This window comes from Taudactylus pleione, unplaced genomic scaffold, assembly GCF_031769625.1.
Source record: "Taudactylus pleione unplaced genomic scaffold, aTauple2 ptg000004l, whole genome shotgun sequence".
NCBI classification, from domain to species: domain Eukaryota; kingdom Metazoa; phylum Chordata; class Amphibia; order Anura; family Myobatrachidae; genus Taudactylus; species Taudactylus pleione.
In genome coordinates this window covers 4752837-4769737 of record NW_028284407.1, presented here as the reverse complement: position 1 = coordinate 4769737, position 16901 = coordinate 4752837, and the positions used below count along the sequence as shown (strand labels likewise).

General features: G+C 39.8%; 1 protein-coding gene across 1 annotated transcript in view; it reads right to left on the bottom strand.

Annotated features, from left to right (window-relative positions):
- The window catches only part of RAPGEF4 (Rap guanine nucleotide exchange factor 4), a 168657-nt gene that overhangs the window by 100359 nt on the left and 51397 nt on the right, over positions 1 to 16901 (bottom strand). The window contains exons 7-12 of the mRNA XM_088468239.1: positions 14605 to 14689; positions 14337 to 14397; positions 7396 to 7472; positions 3996 to 4142; positions 2845 to 2960; positions 789 to 877 (exon numbers count right to left, since the gene is read on the bottom strand). Coding sequence (XP_088324365.1) covers positions 789 to 877; positions 2845 to 2960; positions 3996 to 4142; positions 7396 to 7472; positions 14337 to 14397; positions 14605 to 14689 — 575 coding nt within the window. The remainder of the gene's footprint in view (positions 1 to 788; positions 878 to 2844; positions 2961 to 3995; positions 4143 to 7395; positions 7473 to 14336; positions 14398 to 14604; positions 14690 to 16901) is intronic.

Below are 16901 nucleotides of genomic sequence, written 5' to 3'. Positions count from 1 at the left end.
CAAGTCCCATTGCATATAAAGCGTTAGCGCCGTGTAACTCGGCAGCACAGAACGTCTTTTCATGTGACTTTTTCCCTTACAGTGTGTCTTATTGCAAAGTGATGCAAATAGGAAGCACAAGCCGATTCTCTGCTGATTAAAATGATATGCAGCATGCCTGTACTCTGTGTGCGACTGTGGGTGTAACTGTATGCGAAATGCTACATTACAGTGTCAGCGGCTGTGAGACTGTAACATAGCATTTTGAATGCAGATACAGCCGCAGTCGCACATAGAATATAGGCATGTTGCATATCATTTTAATCAATAGAAGCTGCTGTAAGGGAAAAAGTCGCACAAAAAGAGTCTCAGCGCTACAGAGTCGTGCCGCGGCATGGTGCGACTAGAAGGGCTGTTTAATGCACAAGGAGGCTGGATGTACTATGAACGTGCGGTCAGTGGAGGCAGAGCCTCGCCTGTCATACTCCCTCCCCTATCATACTCACTATCACGCTCCAGAGCTTTGATATAAAAACTGTGTTTTAATACATGTGTGCCTCCCCAGCCATTGACCTCACCGCACGTCACTGAGATGTACAGTATGTGGACACATCTGTATATGGAAATTAGGGGATTTGGTAAATATCATATGTAGGCTAATTCTTTGAAGATCTTACTATCAACAAAAAAATTTAATTTTACCAGATTCTATAAACAAAGCAAATAATACATAAAACATGATATTGAAAGAATTAAGGATTATTATAAGAAACGTAGATATTATAATTTAATAGACCATAACTTTTTACCTATTGCTTCATTCAAGCTTGGCTCAAGTCTCATTGTTTCCAGGAAATGCTCTAGAATTTTTTCTGGATTTCCGGACATCACAGTGTATCTATAAAGTAATAAAGAGGATAGTTATACCTTATATACGGGCAAAACTGGAGACATTGGCCTGATTCCGAGTTGCACGCAGCTCCCTATGCTACTGCAACTAGCGAATTGGAGCAAACTGCGCAGTAGGAAACCAACGCATCTCTGTGTATCTCTGGCCGATTCTCTCTATTTGTGAAGGGGGTGTTACTGGGTGGCAACTGAACGGAGGCACGGCAGTGACATGGGAGTGTCATGGGTGTATAGCCAGAGTTGTTTCCCATTCTGTTTTAGCTGGATCTCTTGCATCTAGCAAGGGGTAGGTGTAAGTGCCAATACTAATGATGACGGCCGGGAGGTATGTGGCGATGCCTTCACTTGAACACGTGTCGCAGCAGCACTCTGCTAGCACAATATTCTCATTCCGAATGCAGACGCATACAGAGCTCCGTGTGAATCACACCCATAATGTTTGCTATAGATCACCAGTAATTCTCAACCGCGACCCTCAAGTTTCCCCAACAGGACATGCATTGAGGATTTCTCTCTGTGGAAGCAGGTGGGATAATTACTTAGCCAGCAAAATAGATTAGCTCCCCTGTGCAAGATTAAAGACATCCGCAATACATGACCTGTTGGTGGTACTTGAGGACTGGAGTTGAGATCCCGTTATAGATGATGGGTACATTGTGGTGTTCCTGAAATCCTGCCTGGTGCGTCTTTAGATGCTGCTATCGTAGGTGCAGATTCTGTATTAGAGTGTGGCCTCCAATGTGAGCGATTAAGCGTCGGAGGTCACAACCAGTTCAGCGACACATCTGCGACGGTCCCGTAACACACCTGCGACACTCCCGTAACACGCCCATAAGACAGCGCATCTCTATGCATTTGATTAGCCGCCTCCTTGGATCACCCAGCACATTTCCAATACATTTCTGATACCGTGCAACTTGATCTCATCTGCGCCTCTGTACGCACCGTACACACTGCGTGTCGCAGGCGCTTCTAGGAGTTTTTAGGGGTTGTCGTGCAGCAGCAAAAAATTGCTGAACTCCATGAACATCAGAATGACGAGCGTCTCAGAACCAGGCCTTAGATATATAATGGGGTATTTTTAGGGGGGTAAATTCTGTATGCACAAACTGAGTCAATCTGCAGTGTATCTGAGGAAAACAGGACGCCAGCGCCAGGGAAGCCAATCCAGACTCATTTTTTAAATCCTAGGATTCGGGATTGAAAAAATCTTAATCCCACGATTACTGGAGTTACCCGGGAATGAGTTAATCAATGCCGGCCACCCACCAGCCTTAGGAGGCCTGGGGGCAGCGACTGAGCCGACGGAACCAGTGCTTAGCGCTGCCCCTGGGCTGAAGACAAGCCGTACATTTTAATCCCCAAAATACCGGGATTGGAGGCACCACTCCTGGGATTGAAATCCCGCCATTTTTGCCCTAAATCCCCGGGTCCCGCTGGTACCGGGATTGGCTTTCCTAGCCAGCGCTTTCACCTGAATTATTTTCCAGGTGCAGCCGTAGCGCAGCACACAAGGTGCACTGCATTTCCCCCAATTTACATATAACTAGTCAGGTATTAAAGTAAAGGTGGTAAAATACATGCTTCAATCCAGTCATTTAATACGACTACTGGTTGGACTGGTGGCCAATTTGGTCTCACATGTGAAGAGCAATAGGTAATGAAAACAGATATCTGACAAGTTGGTTGTACATGATTTTTTTTTATGACTATAACTTAATTGGTGAAACGCGTTGCGCCAATATCATCAACTGACCAAATCAATAACTATGTGGCGTAAAGATGGTTTCTGGCTTCACGTGATTCTAATTTCTTATTTTCCTGCGACTAAAGGACCAAATTATTATGAACAGACGGTATTATAAAGGTTTAATGGAAATTGGGTGAAAAAAAGAATACGGACGAGATGTCTGACGCCAAGTCACAGCAGTCAGTGAGCGGCAGCGTTCAACATACTTGTATGGGGACTGGGTGATTCCTTGGGCCGAAACCTGTGTTCCAGCTGGAATCTTCTCCAACACCAGCACATCCTGATCATGTTCCTTCAGCCGCACTGTATTTGCTTCAACATCCTGGAAGAGTCAGAGGGAAACAAAGATCATTTACTTCTTAAAACAAATATAGAGATTATAATAATAATAATATGAATTGTAACAGTCAGTGCAGCCTATCAATTCTCTAAGGATCAATGGCTGACTAAGAAGTGATGTTCCATGTGTATGTTAAAGCACCTACTTGAGTCCCAGAAGGTAAGGAATAGAAGCTAGTTATCAAATATTTTTACAGTTTACACTACAAGCTGTAATGACGTGCTTGTTCAATTATTTACATTAGTTCCCCTTTAAATGACATGCATAGCAATCACATATCAACATATAAGCTGGAAATATTTGCCTTACTACCATACTGCCGCTACACCATGACCACGACTATTCAGGGTGTCTGGCAGATTTACTAAGCTCTGGAAAGTGATAAATTGGAGAGTGATAAACTACCAACCAATCAGCTCCCAACTGCCATTTTTCAAACACAGCCTGCAACATGACAAGTAGGAGCTGATTGGCTGGTAGTTTATCACTTTCCAATGTGTCACCTTCCAGAGCTTAGTACATCTCCCCCTATATAAAATTAAAAGCACTAATACACACTCTGGGCCTTATTCTGGGCAGGACGGAAACCGATGTGCAGTATGTGCTTCCACACCGCGTGTACAGAAATAAATATGTAAAGTTTACAGTGAGCCCTCCCGCCCCATCCGTATGCCTGGTTTTCTACTCATCATCATCCTCCGCAATAATTGGCGCAAAAGATAAATATGAAAACAGGCGTTTAAATACTTATGGCCAACTCTGCATAGTTCAAGGTTCCGACGAGTTGCCGACACTGAATTTTGAATACCTGAGAACGCCCTGTTACTGGCCAGTTACTCCTCTCCATTCATAAGTGAAGATGCAATCGAAGTGCGCACAAGTCTACGGCGCCAAGAGGGAAAATGGGCAAGATATGCTCCGCCAACAGGTGTGCTATCAACGCAACGTTAGGCCCTTTAAGTATCCTAGGTGGAATATATACTGCATCTTAATAGAAAACATATCTCAAATACTTACACGCAGGATTCGGTTGAAGTCCTCCTTATCCACCCGCAGGAAGTGGCAGTTGTCTTCTCGTAGGACTATTGATGCTGCCCTAGGTGCGTCGTTTACTAGGGCTAACTTGCCAAAGTCATCTCCTTCGTGTAATGTACACACCACACCCTGAAGTGTGCAGGTAGCATAAAAAGAAAATGAATCACTCATTTTTTAAATGTTCTCATTGGGGAAATGGCTAAACTAGAATATATGAGCAGCAATATAAGTCCATGTTAAGTAATATTAATAGAAGGGTCACAAATGGTTATATGATCTGGCTCACATACCAGCGCAGCAGTCATTGGCTAATGGCTGCCATGATAACATCTCCACATATCTGATTTTTTAATTATATGTTGCAAATGTAAAATGTAGAAACAAAAAATGGATATTTTCAACCCAGATCCAATCTGTGTTTTAAGGAAATGTAAATGATGAAAAATGCCATCATATACAGGGCTGCCTTGGAGGGGGAGATGTATCAAACCTTGGAGAGAGATAAAATGGAGAGAGATAAACCAATCAGCTCCTAACTGTCAAACACAGACTGTAATATGACATATAGAAGCTGATTGGTTGGTACTTTCTCTCTCTTTACTTAATCTCTCTCCAAGGCTATGTGATAACTTAACACTTAATAGGGCCAGTCCGAGGCGATGGGCGTCCATGTGACCCGACTGCCCCTTTCATACATGCACAGTGGAGCTGACAGTCCAGACTTAGGCTTCCAGCTCCACTGAAATAAAATAAAATAATTGTAATAATTGTTGAAAACAAGAATTAAATATATCCGAAAAAAAATTCGATATATTTTAATAATATTGATCATTGATTTACTTCTCCGACAAAGTATTTGTCCATTTTCTTCTGTTATCGCCATCCTGAGAGGGACTTTACCATAACCATGTGCTTTTAATCCAAGACCCAGAACCGTCTTGGCCTCACCATTGTCCTGGCCTCTTTTTACAAAGTAAGCTCTCATGGGCAGGGTCCTCTACCTCGTGTCCCCCCCTTCCTCATGTCTTATGCTGAATTGCTTCTGTATACATTTTGCTCAAGTTGAATTATTTCATCTTATTCCGCATACTGTAGCAATTCATGCACCAAGCTTCTTTTTCGTGTCTTTTTTACCCGAAAATGTGTCTTAGTTGCAAACGTATGCGACAGACCGCTTCACGAGACTGCAGATTAATTTGATTTGCAACACTTATATATTTGTTCAAAAGAATATGATGTGTATGATAGTGCTTAGCATCTTAACAAAAATACTAAGCGCTATCATACACATCATATTCTTTTGAACGATTCTGTATCCACCCTATGGATCTTTGGGATAGATCCAATTGATGTGAAAAAAGCTGCATTGTATCTTAAGTGGAGCGCCATAAACACTTTATTTACATTCTTAGAAACTTGTACATTTGTGTGGGACTAAGGGCCTGATTCAGACCCGGTCGCTAGATGCGTACGCTCGCACTGAGCGTATGCAAATTTTCAAAAGTGACGTCATGGGATGCGATCGCTCGCCAAGGCATAAGCACGCCCACTTTGGCTGTGCGAGCGATCGCTCTGTGTATGCAGACACCCCTTAGCATATGTAGAGACGCCCACTGGCACAGTCATCTCCAGGAAGTGTATTAAAACATTGGTATATCGAGGACTGTCGGATGCGAACGCAGTGCTTGTGGTAGCCTTACCCTACCGCAAGCTCTGCGAGCATTTCAGTATAAATGTACTATGACGCTGCCAGTTAATTATGCATGCCTCTGAAACGGCGTTGAAACACTCAGGCACGCCTGCGTTCGCATCTCCAACCCCCCGTTATTACAGGACAGCCCCTGTTACCACCCACAAACGGCCTCTCCTGTCACTCATTACACTGGGCTGTCTTTGCAGGGCGGTATGCGATCGCAGCGAGTAGTTCGCACACGCGTAGAACGAAGCGTGCGCATGCGTGTACGCAGAACATCGGGCCGTTTGCGAGCGCACGCATATAGTGAACGGGTCAGGCCCTAAGACTGAATCTGTATGCGAAGTGTTACAATGCAGAGGGCGTGGCTTTTTTCCACGCCATGGTCTGTTGTGCAGTGTATCAGGGCCGGCTCTAGGTGTTGCCGCACCCTGTGCAACTTCAGGACTGCGGCGCCCGGGTACTCTACGTTTGAAAGGGGCACGGTCTAATTAGCATGGGTCACACCCCCTTAATGATGTATTTGAGGGCAGGCCCATATGATGCCTCCCGTTTAACGTCAGGTTGGGGGCGAGCCCAGCACTCCTTCAGTAGCTGGGCTGCCCCCAGCCGTCTCCCTGCACTGAATGGATTCAGCTTCTCCGGGGCCCGGCACCGCTGCATAGCTACGGTGGTGGGGTGCCCAACCTCCCGACCGCCGGCGGGACACTTGGCCCGCAGGTGGAACAGTGGGGCAGCACCCAAAAAATGGGACTGTCTCGCTGAAATCGGGATGGTCGGGATGGGTGTGCCCTCTATGAGGTGGCTCCCCTGTTCGACCGCACAGGAGGACCCATCTGTAGTACCTAGAGTACTGTTCCCAGTAGAGCAACATTGTTTTCATGCTAAATCTCAGCATGACTTGTATGAGACTCAAGGAGAGCTTTATCAAACATTCTAAAGACAACGAGTGGTGGTGTTACCATTAGCAACCAATCAATTTCTAGTTATCATTTACTGTATCTAGTACATTCAGGGGCGTTTCTAGAGAGGAGGGGGCCCGTGTGCAGTCTCCGACACGGGCCCCCTCCTCTCCACCCGGCAGCGCACTGAGCTGTACGCGGCCAGCGCCGGAGTTATAGACTCTGGGCACTAGAGCGTGCCCAGAGTCTATAATGAATGCACAGGTCACCGGGAAAATGGCCGCGGTGGCCATTTTCCCTGGACTGCGCATGCGCAAACGACGTGAAAATGGGCGCCGCGACCATTTTCCAGTCATTATACAGCGCCGGACCCCCACGCCGACGTGGGACTCCAGAGAGGTAAGTAATATTATGGATGCAAGGTGTGCGGTGCGGGGCCCCCCTGGACCCAGGGTCCCGTGTTCCTCGCACACCCTGCACCCATTATAGATACGCCCCTGAGTACATTCTATAAAATGATAGCTAGAGCCTCACTGGTTGCTATAGGAAACACATAAATCTGCAATAAGTGCCATATACTGTATACTCTCCCTGCTTTGCAGCTGTTCCCAGCTTCTTCAGACACAACTGTGAGCTGAACTAAAGCTGCCATCCGCGGGTGATATAGGCCACTGACTGTACATGCACATTGCTGTCTGCTAATGTGTGAGACACGTTACACTTAAGCTTTACAGAGACTGTATTTTCCCTTTTCCAATCTAATTGCATTAAGTAACATAGGACACACCTTGCCATAGATGACTACATTGACGGATCCTTTTAAGATGATGTACCAGGACGTCCCTTCTTCTCCTTGGTTAAACACTACAAACAGGAATCACATCAATTAAATTGTTAATTTTGCCATCTACACAGATGAGAATGATAAATATTCCCTATGTGGTGCTGCGTAATTTGTAGCGCTATAAAAATAAATAATCACAGTATTCGCTCAATTAACAGAGATAATAGCATTACAACCTGATCACTATTGGCCTGTCACATTGGCGTAAAGGAAACAAATGCTTCATTGCTACCATATTTTTTTTCTTTTAAATTTTGCTCATTTCTGACATTTATTTATAGAATCTGCTACATGAAACCCAGGGGCAGTGCGCATGTGTGACCCAGGAAAGTTTGCAAGTAGTTAATAAAGCCGGTAGAAATAAAGTGAGTAGTAATAAATCTGGTAGTAATAAAGCGAGCAGCAATAAAGCTAGTAGTAAATAAAGCTGGTAGTAATAAAGCCAGTAGTAATAAAACTAGTAGTAATAAAGTGAGTAGTAAGAAAGTGAGCAGCAATAAAGCTAGTACTAAATAAAGCCGGTAGTAATAAAGCCGGTAGAAATAAAGTGAGTAGTAATAAATCTGGTAGTAATAAAGCGAGCAGCAATAAAGCTAGTAGTAAAATAAAGCCGGTAGTAATAAAGCGAGTAGAAATAAAGCCAGTAGTAATAAATCAAGTAGTAATAAAGATAGCAGCAATAAAGCGAGTAGTAAATAAAGACGGTAGTAATAAAGCAAGTAGTAATAAAGCTAGTAGTAATAAAGCTAGTAGTAATAAAGCTGGTAGTAATAAAGCCAGTAGTAATAAAACTAGTAGTAATAAAGTGAGTAGTAAGAAAGTGAGCAGCAATAAAGTGAGTAGTAAATATAGGCGGTAGTAAGAAAGTGAGTAGTAATAAAGCCGGTACAGGTTGAGTCTCCCATATCCAAATATTCAGAAATATGGAATATTCCGAAATCCGGATTTTTTTTAGCATGACTGTGATAGTGAAACCTTTGCTTTTTGATGGTTCAATGTACACAACCTTTGTTTAAGGCACAAAATCATTAAAAATAAAGTATAAAATTAGTTACCTTCAGGCTTTATGTATAAGGTATAAGTGAAACATAAATTAATTTCATGTATGTACACAAACTTTGTTTGAGCCACAAAATTATTGAAAATATTGTATAAAATTACCTGAAGGCTGTGTGCATAAGGTGTATATAAAACATAAATGCATTCTGTGTTTAGATTTGGGTTCTATTCCCAAAATATTTCATTAAGGTATGCAAATATTTGAAAATACGGAATATTCTCATATACAAAGTACCCCTGGTCCCAAGCATTTTGGATATGGGAGACTCAACCTGTAGTTATAAAGTTATAAAGTGAGTAGTAATAAAGGCGATAGTAATAAAGTGAGTATTAATAAAGCTAGTAGTAAAAACGCTGGTGGTAATAAAGTGAGCAGCAATAAAGCGAGTAATAAATAAAGCTGGTAGTAATAAAGCCAGTAGTAATAAAACTAGTAGTAATAAAGTGAATAGCAAGAAAGCGAGCAGTAAATAAAGGTGGTAGTAATAAAGTCGGTACAGGTTGAGTCTCCCATATCCAAATATTCAGAAATATGGATTATTCCGAAATATGGAATTTTTTTAGCATGACTGTGATAGTGAAACCTTTGCTTTTTGATGGTTCAATGTACACAACCTTTGTTTAATGCACACAATAATTAAAAATAAAGTATAAAATTACCTTCAGGCTTTGTGTATAAGGTATAAGTGAAACATAAATGAATTTCATGTATGTACACAAACTTTGTTTGAGCCACAAAATTATTGAAAATATTGTATAAAATTACCTGCAGGCTGTGTGCATAAGGTGTATATAAAACATAAATGCATTCTGTGTTTAGATTTGGGCTCTATTCCCAAAATATTTCATTACGGAATATTCTGATATCCAAAATACCCCTGATCCTAAGCATTTTGGATATGGAAGACTCAACCTGTAGTTGTAAAGTTATAAAGTGAGTAGCAATAAAGCCGGTAGTAATAAAGCAAGTAGTAAATAAAGCCGGTAGTAAGAAAGAGAGTAGTAATAAAGACAGCAGTAACAAAGCGAATAGTAATTAAGCTGGTAGTAATAAAGCAAGTAGTAAATAAAGCCGGTAGTAAGAAAGAGAGTAGTAATAAAGACGTCAGTAACAAAGCGAATAGTAATTAAGCTGGTAGTAATAAAGCGAGCAGAAATAAAGCAAGTAGTAAAGAAAGACGGTAGTAATAAAGTGACTAGTAATAAAACCGGTAGTTATAAAGTGAGTAGTAATAAAGGTGGTAGTAATAAAGTGAGTAGTAATAAAGCTGGTACGTAGTAATAAAGTGAGTAGTAATAAAGCGGGTAGTAATAAAGCAAGTAGTAATAAATCTAGTAAAAATGAAGCAAGTAGTAATAAAGCTGGTAGAAATAAAGTGAGTAGTAATAAAGCGAGCAGCAATAAAGCGAGTAGTAAATAAAGGCAGTAGTAATAAAGCGTGTAGTTTTAAAGCCAGTAGTTATAAAGTGAGTAGTAATAAAGACGGTAGTAATAAAGTGAGTAGTAATAAAGCTAGTAGTAATACAGTGAGCAGCAATAAAGCTGGTAGTAATAAAGTGAGTAGTAATAAAGCCAGCAGTTAAAAAGTGAGTAGTGATAAAGCCGGTAGTAATAAAGCTGGTAGTAATAAAGCCGGCAGTAATAAAGCGAGTAGTAATAAATACTGGTAGTAATAAAGGAAGCAGCAATACAGCAAGTAGTAAATACAGACGGTAGTAATAAAGTGAGTAGTAATAAAGCCAATAGTTATAAAGTGAGTAGTAATAAAGGTGGCAGTAATAAAGTGAGTAGCAATAAAACCGGTAGTAATAAAGCGAGTAGTAATAAAGTGAGTAGTAATAAATCTGGTAGTAATGAAGTGAGCAGTAATAAAGCTGGTAGTAATAAAGTGAGTAGTAATAAAGCAAGCAGCAATAAAGCGAGTAGTAAATAAAGGCAGTAGTGATAAAGCGAATAGTATTAAAGCCGGTCGTTATAAAGTGAGTAGTAATAAAGGTGCTAGCAATAAAGCTAGTAGTAATAAATTTGAGTAGTAATAAAACCGGTAGTAATAAAGCAAGTAGTAATAAATATGGTAGTAAAGAAGCATGTAGTAATAAAGCTGGTAGTAATAAAGTGAGTAGTAAGAAAGCAAGCAGCAATAAAGTGAGTAGTAAATAAAGGCAGAAGTGATAAAGAGAGTAGTATTAAAGCCGTAGTTATAAAGTTATAATGTGAGTAGCAATAAAAGCGGTAGTAATAAAGTAAGTAGTAATAATGCTAGTTGTAATAAAGCTGCTGATAATAAAGTGAGCAGCAATAAAGCTGGTAGTAATAAAGTGAACAATAATAAAGCCTGCAGTTAAAAAGTGAGTAGTAATAAAGACTGTAGTAATAAAGTGAGTAGTAAATAAAGCCGGTAATAAGAAATAGAGTAATAATAAAACTGGCAGTAACAAAGCGAGCAGTAATAAAGCTAGTAGTAATACATCTGGTAGTAATAAAGCGAGCAGCAATAAAGTGAGTAGTAAATAAAGCTGGTAGTAATAAAGCGAGTATTAATAAAGCCGGCAGTTATAAAGTGAGTAGTAAATAAAGGCAGTAGTGATAAAGCAAGTAGTATTAAAGCTGGTAGTTATAAAGTGAGTATTAATAAAGGTGGTAGTAATAAAGCAAGTAGTAATAAAACTAGTAATAACAAAGCTGGTAGTAATAAAGTCAGCATCAATAAAGCTGGTAGTAATAAAGCGAATAGTAATAAAGCCGGTAGTTGAAAAGTGAGCAGTAATAAAGCCGGCAGTTGAAAAGTGAGCAGTAATAAAGCCGGCAGTTGAAAAATGAGTAGTAATAAAGCCGGCAGTAACAAAGCGAGTAGTAATAAATCTGGTAGTAATAAATATGGTAGCAATAAAGCGAGCAGCAATAAAGCGAGTAGTAAATAAAGCTGGCAGTTATAAAGCAAGTAGTAATAAAGCCGGTAGTTATGAAGAGAATAAAGCCGGTAGTAATAAAGCAGGTAGTAAATAAAGCTGGTATTTATAAAGTGAGTAGTAATAAAGCGAGTAGTAATAAAGCTAGTAGTCATAAAGCTGGTAGTAATAAAGCAAGTAGTAAATAAAGCCGGTAGTAAGAAAGAGAGTAGTAATAAAGACGGCAGTAACAAAGCGAATAGTAATTAAGCTGGTAGTAATAAAGCGAGCAGAAATAAAGCAAGTAGTAAAGAAAGACGGTAGTAATAAAGTGACTAGTAATAAAACTGGTAGTTATAAAGTGAGTAGTAATAAAGGTGGTAGTAATAAAGTGAGTAGTAATAAAGCTGGTACGTAGTAATAAAGTGAGTAGTAATAAAGCGGGTAGTAATAAAGCAAGTAGTAATAAATCTAGTAAAAATGAAGCAAGTAGTAATAAAGCTGGTAGAAATAAAGTGAGTAGTAATAAAGCGAGCAGCAATAAAGCGAGTAGTAAATAAAGGCAGTAGTAATAAAGCGTGTAGTTTTAAAGCCAGTAGTTATAAAGTGAGTAGTAATAAAGGCGGTAGTAATAAAGTGAGTAGTAATAAAGCTAGTAGTAATACAGTGAGCAGCAATAAAGCTGGTAGTAATAAAGTGAGTAGTAATAAAGCCAGCAGTTAAAAAGTGAGTAGTCATAAAGCCGGTAGTAATAAAGCTGGTAGTAATAAAGCCGGCAGTAATAAAGCGAGTAGTAATAAATACTGGTAGTAATAAAGGAAGCAGCAATACAGCAAGTAGTAAATACAGACGGTAGTAATAAAGTGAGTAGTAACAAAGCCAATAGTTATAAAGTGAGTAGTAATAAAGGTGGCAGTAATAAAGTGAGTAGCAATAAAACCGGTAGTAATAAAGCGAGTAGTAATAAAGTGAGTAGTAATAAATCTGGTAGTAATGAAGTGAGCAGTAATAAAGCTGGTAGTAATAAAGTGAGTAGTAATAAAGCAAGCAGCAATAAAGCGAGTAGTAAATAAAGGCAGTAGTGATAAAGCGAATAGTATTAAAGCCGGTCGTTATAAAGTGAGTAGTAATAAAGGTGCTAGTAATAAAGTTAGTAGTAATAAATTTGAGTAGTAATAAAACCGGTAGTAATAAAGCAAGTAGTAATAAATATGGTAGTAAAGAAGCAAGTAGTAATAAAGCTGGTAGTAATAAAGTGAGTAGTAAGAAAGCAAGCAGCAATAAAGTGAGTAGTAAATAAAGGCAGAAGTGATAAAGCGAGTAGTATTAAAGCCGTAGTTATAAAGTTATAATGTGAGTAGCAATAAAAGCGGTAGTAATAAAGTAAGTAGTAATAATGCTAGTTGTAATAAAGCTGCTGATAATAAAGTGAGCAGCAATAAAGCTGGTAGTAATAAAGTGAACAATAATAAAGCCTGCAGTTAAAAAGTGAGTAGTAATAAAGACTGTAGTAATAAAATGAGTAGTAAATAAAGCCGGTAATAAGAAATAGAGTAATAATAAAACTGGCAGTAACAAAGCGAGCAGTAATAAAGCTAGTAGTAATACATCTGGTAGTAATAAAGCGAGCAGCAATAAAGTGAGTAGTAAATAAAGCTGGTAGTAATAAAGCGAGTATTAATAAAGCCGGCAGTTATAAAGTGAGTAGTAAATAAAGGCAGTAGTGATAAAGCAAGTAGTATTAAAGCTGGTAGTTATAAAGTGAGTATTAATAAAGGTGGTAGTAATAAAGCAAGTAGTAATAAAACTAGTAATAACAAAGCTGGTAGTAATAAAGTCAGCATCAATAAAGCTGGTAGTAATAAAGCGAATAGTAATAAAGCCGGTAGTTGAAAAGTGAGCAGTAATAAAGCCGGCAGTTGAAAAGTGAGCAGTAATAAAGCCGGCAGTTGAAAAATGAGTAGTAATAAAGCCGGCAGTAACAAAGCGAGTAGTAATAAATCTGGTAGTAATAAATATGGTAGCAATAAAGCGAGCAGCAATAAAGCGAGTAGTAAATAAAGCTGGCAGTTATAAAGCAAGTAGTAATAAAGCCGGTAGTTATGAAGAGAATAAAGCCGGTAGTAATAAAGCGAGTAGTAAATAAAGCTGGTAGTTATAAAGTGAGTAGTAATAAAGCGAGTAGTAATAAAGCTAGTAGTCATAAAGCTGGTAGTAATAAAGTGAGTAGTAATGAAGTTGGTTGTAATAAAGCGAGTAGTAATAAAGCTAGTAATAACAAAGCTGGTAGTAGTAAAGTGAGTAGCAATAAAGTGAGTAGTAATAAAGCTAGTAGTAATAAAGCTGGTAGTAATAAAGCAAGTAGCAATAAAGCAAGTAGTAATAAAGCTGGTAGTAATAAAGCAAGTAGCAATAAAACGAGTAGTAATAAAGCTGGTAGTAATAAAGCAAGTAGCAATAAAGAGAGTAGTAATAAATTCTTTAGTAATACAGTGAGTAGTAATAAAGCCTGTAGTAATAAAACGGCAGTAATAACGCAGGTAGCAATAGAGTCAGTAGTACTAAAGGAAGTAGTAATAAAGTAAGTAGTAACAAAGTGAATAGTATTAAAAGTAGTAGTAATAAAGCAGGCAGTAATAAGGCGAATAGTAATAAAACTGGAAATTGCATGTGTGTATGTCTCTCCCCAAACTTTGTGACACTCCTTACTTGATTTAAAATCACTAAATTGTCATTTCTCTTATTTTCATGTCTAAACCTATTCTGACTACTTGCATTCCCACTGCCTGCGGCTGGTGCCTTCTAGATCAATTACAACAACAATAATAATAATAATAATAATAATAATAATAATAATAATAATAATAATGTTATAGTATGTCAAGAGTCTGAACTTTGTGTTTTATACTTTAGTAGAATCTTCGAGCAGTACTTACACACTGTTCCCGCCTTAGGATGAGATTCAAAGATTAAAAATCCAGCCAGCTCCCTTTTAACCTTTATGAAAGAATACAACCTGTTACAACACTATGTCCATCAACAGAAAAAAAAAATGCATTACAGAAAAACAATTGAATTAAAAAAAAAAAAATTTCAATAGAAAAACACAAAAAAAAAAATTCACTAGAAAATAAAAATTTCAATAGAAAAATGCTACAGTACAATAAATGTGTGGAAACAGCCAGCAAATGGAATGTGACTTACAGTGGTCGAGAGGTGGGATAAGGCTTTAATGTGAATAAGTTCTTCAAAAATAATTTCTAGGTCATCTGCGCTCCGTTGACCAGGCCTGCACAGTAGGAAAACATATACTGTACTTTTGAATATAATTCGTTTTAACATAACCTATAACAGATATAGCCAATATGTGCACCCAATGTAGAAACTGTAACACTTGTAACAAGCTCATTTAAGAAAATAGAATCAAATCTAATGGGTCAATTGAATTAGCCACTGGGGTGGGGGGGGGGGGGGGGGTGAGTTGCCTTTGAGACATTGGTATTGGCACCTCAACTCACCCTCTTCACAGCCTGATCTCGCCCCAGAATCTTGGATTTTTGTACGCAGCCCTGTGGGACCTGGTACAAAAATCCGTAAGACCAGAGCTTCTGGGAAGCTGCTGCTATAGTGAAATCGTGTCTCATCTACCAACACGTTCCAAAATCAGGTACAGACATCAAATTTTACATTGGGAGGTGTCTCCAAACCATATTCTACGATGCATAACTCAGACAGATTGAGGAAGTGTTAGATTCAATTCAAAGTAAAGAATTACTCAATTTAATTAATGCATATGCAATAATATCTGAGGGTGTGCATATCAAGTCATTTAAACATATTAGAGGGTGCCTGTCAAAATGTTAGTATTTTATGGATCACTTGTTTAATTGAACTGCAATGTATAAGGCACTAACTGCTGAGAGGTGTCTTATTTGGATTTAAAGAGTAACTTTTTAAAATAAATTTGATGGAAAATTAACACTGATGGTTATTATCATTCATAGTGCCCTCGGACTTCATTGAATTTTTTATTGTGGCCCACACTGTGTTAAAGGTTGAAGACCCCTGCACATGGTGCTCTCCCTCTCTAAACAGTCATACTTTAAGAACCTCATCTCCTCTCAGTCCTCTAATCCCCAGCGTCTCTTCACTACTTTCAAATCCCTCCTTCGCCCACCCCCTCCTCGTCTCCCCTCCTTGCTCACTGCCCTTGACTTTGCTACCTATTTTACATCTAAAATTGATTCCATACGTCAGGACATCATATCCAATCAGTCCCCCAGCTCTCCACCTCCTCCTTTCCCTAGTCACCCCTCCCCATCAACTTTACCAACTCTAACATCCTTCTCCCCTGTATCTGGAGAGGAAGTCATGGCCCTCATCCGGTCCTCCCCCCCTTCCACCTCCCCCCTTGATCCCATCCCCTCCCGCCTCCTCCGCTTCCTCTCTCTCTCAGCCTGCTCCCATCTTGCCCACCTCATTAACCTCTCCCTCTCATCAGGCACTGTTCCTTCTGCATTCAAACATGCCCTTGTCTCCCCCATTCTTAAAAAACCTACCCTTGATCCTAACCTTCTTTCTAACTACCGTCCCATCTCTCTCCTCCCCTTTGCCTCCAAACTCCTTGAGCGGATTGTCTACAACCGCCTTACCACTTTTCTTTCCTCCCACTCCCTCCTTGACCCTTTTCAGTCTGGCTTCCGTTCTCTCCACTCCACTGAAACTGCCCTCACAAAAGTCAGCAATGACCTCCTTGCTGCCAAATCCCAAGGCCACTACTCTCTTCTCATTCTCCTTGATCTCTCTGCTGCTTTTGACACTGTGGACCACCCTCTCCTGCTGAATATCCTTCACTCCCTTGGTCTACGTGAAACTGCCCTCTCCTGGCTGTCATCCTACCTCTCTGACCGATCTTTTTCAGTTTCCTCTCACGACTCCTCTTCCCCTCCACAGCCTCTTACAGTAGGTGTTCCCCAAGGTTCTGTTCTTGGTCCTCTCCTATTCTCCCTCTATACTTCCTCTCTAGGTGAACTCATCAGCTCTTTTGACCTTCATTATCATCTCTATGCTGATGATACTCAAATCTACCTTTCCTCCCCTGATCTCTCCCCCTCTCTTCTGACTCGTATCTCCAACTGTCTCTCTGCTGTCTCTTCCTGGATGTCCCAGCGATTTCTTAAACTTAATATGTCTAAGACAGAGCTAATCATCTTCCCACCCTCCCACATCACCTCACTTCCCACTATTTCTTTATCAATTGATGGAATAACTATCTCATCTAGTCCCAAGGTGCGCTGTCTTGGAGTTATCCTGGACTCATCCCTCTCCTTCAAACCACATATCCAGAACCTTTCACAGTCCTGTCGTTTCCATCTCAAAAATATTTCTAAGATCAGACCCTATCTCACCCAGGATGCTACTAAAACCCTCATACACTCACTGGTCATCTCCAGATTGGACTATTGTAACCTCCTCCTATCTGGCCTCCCCAAATCCCATCT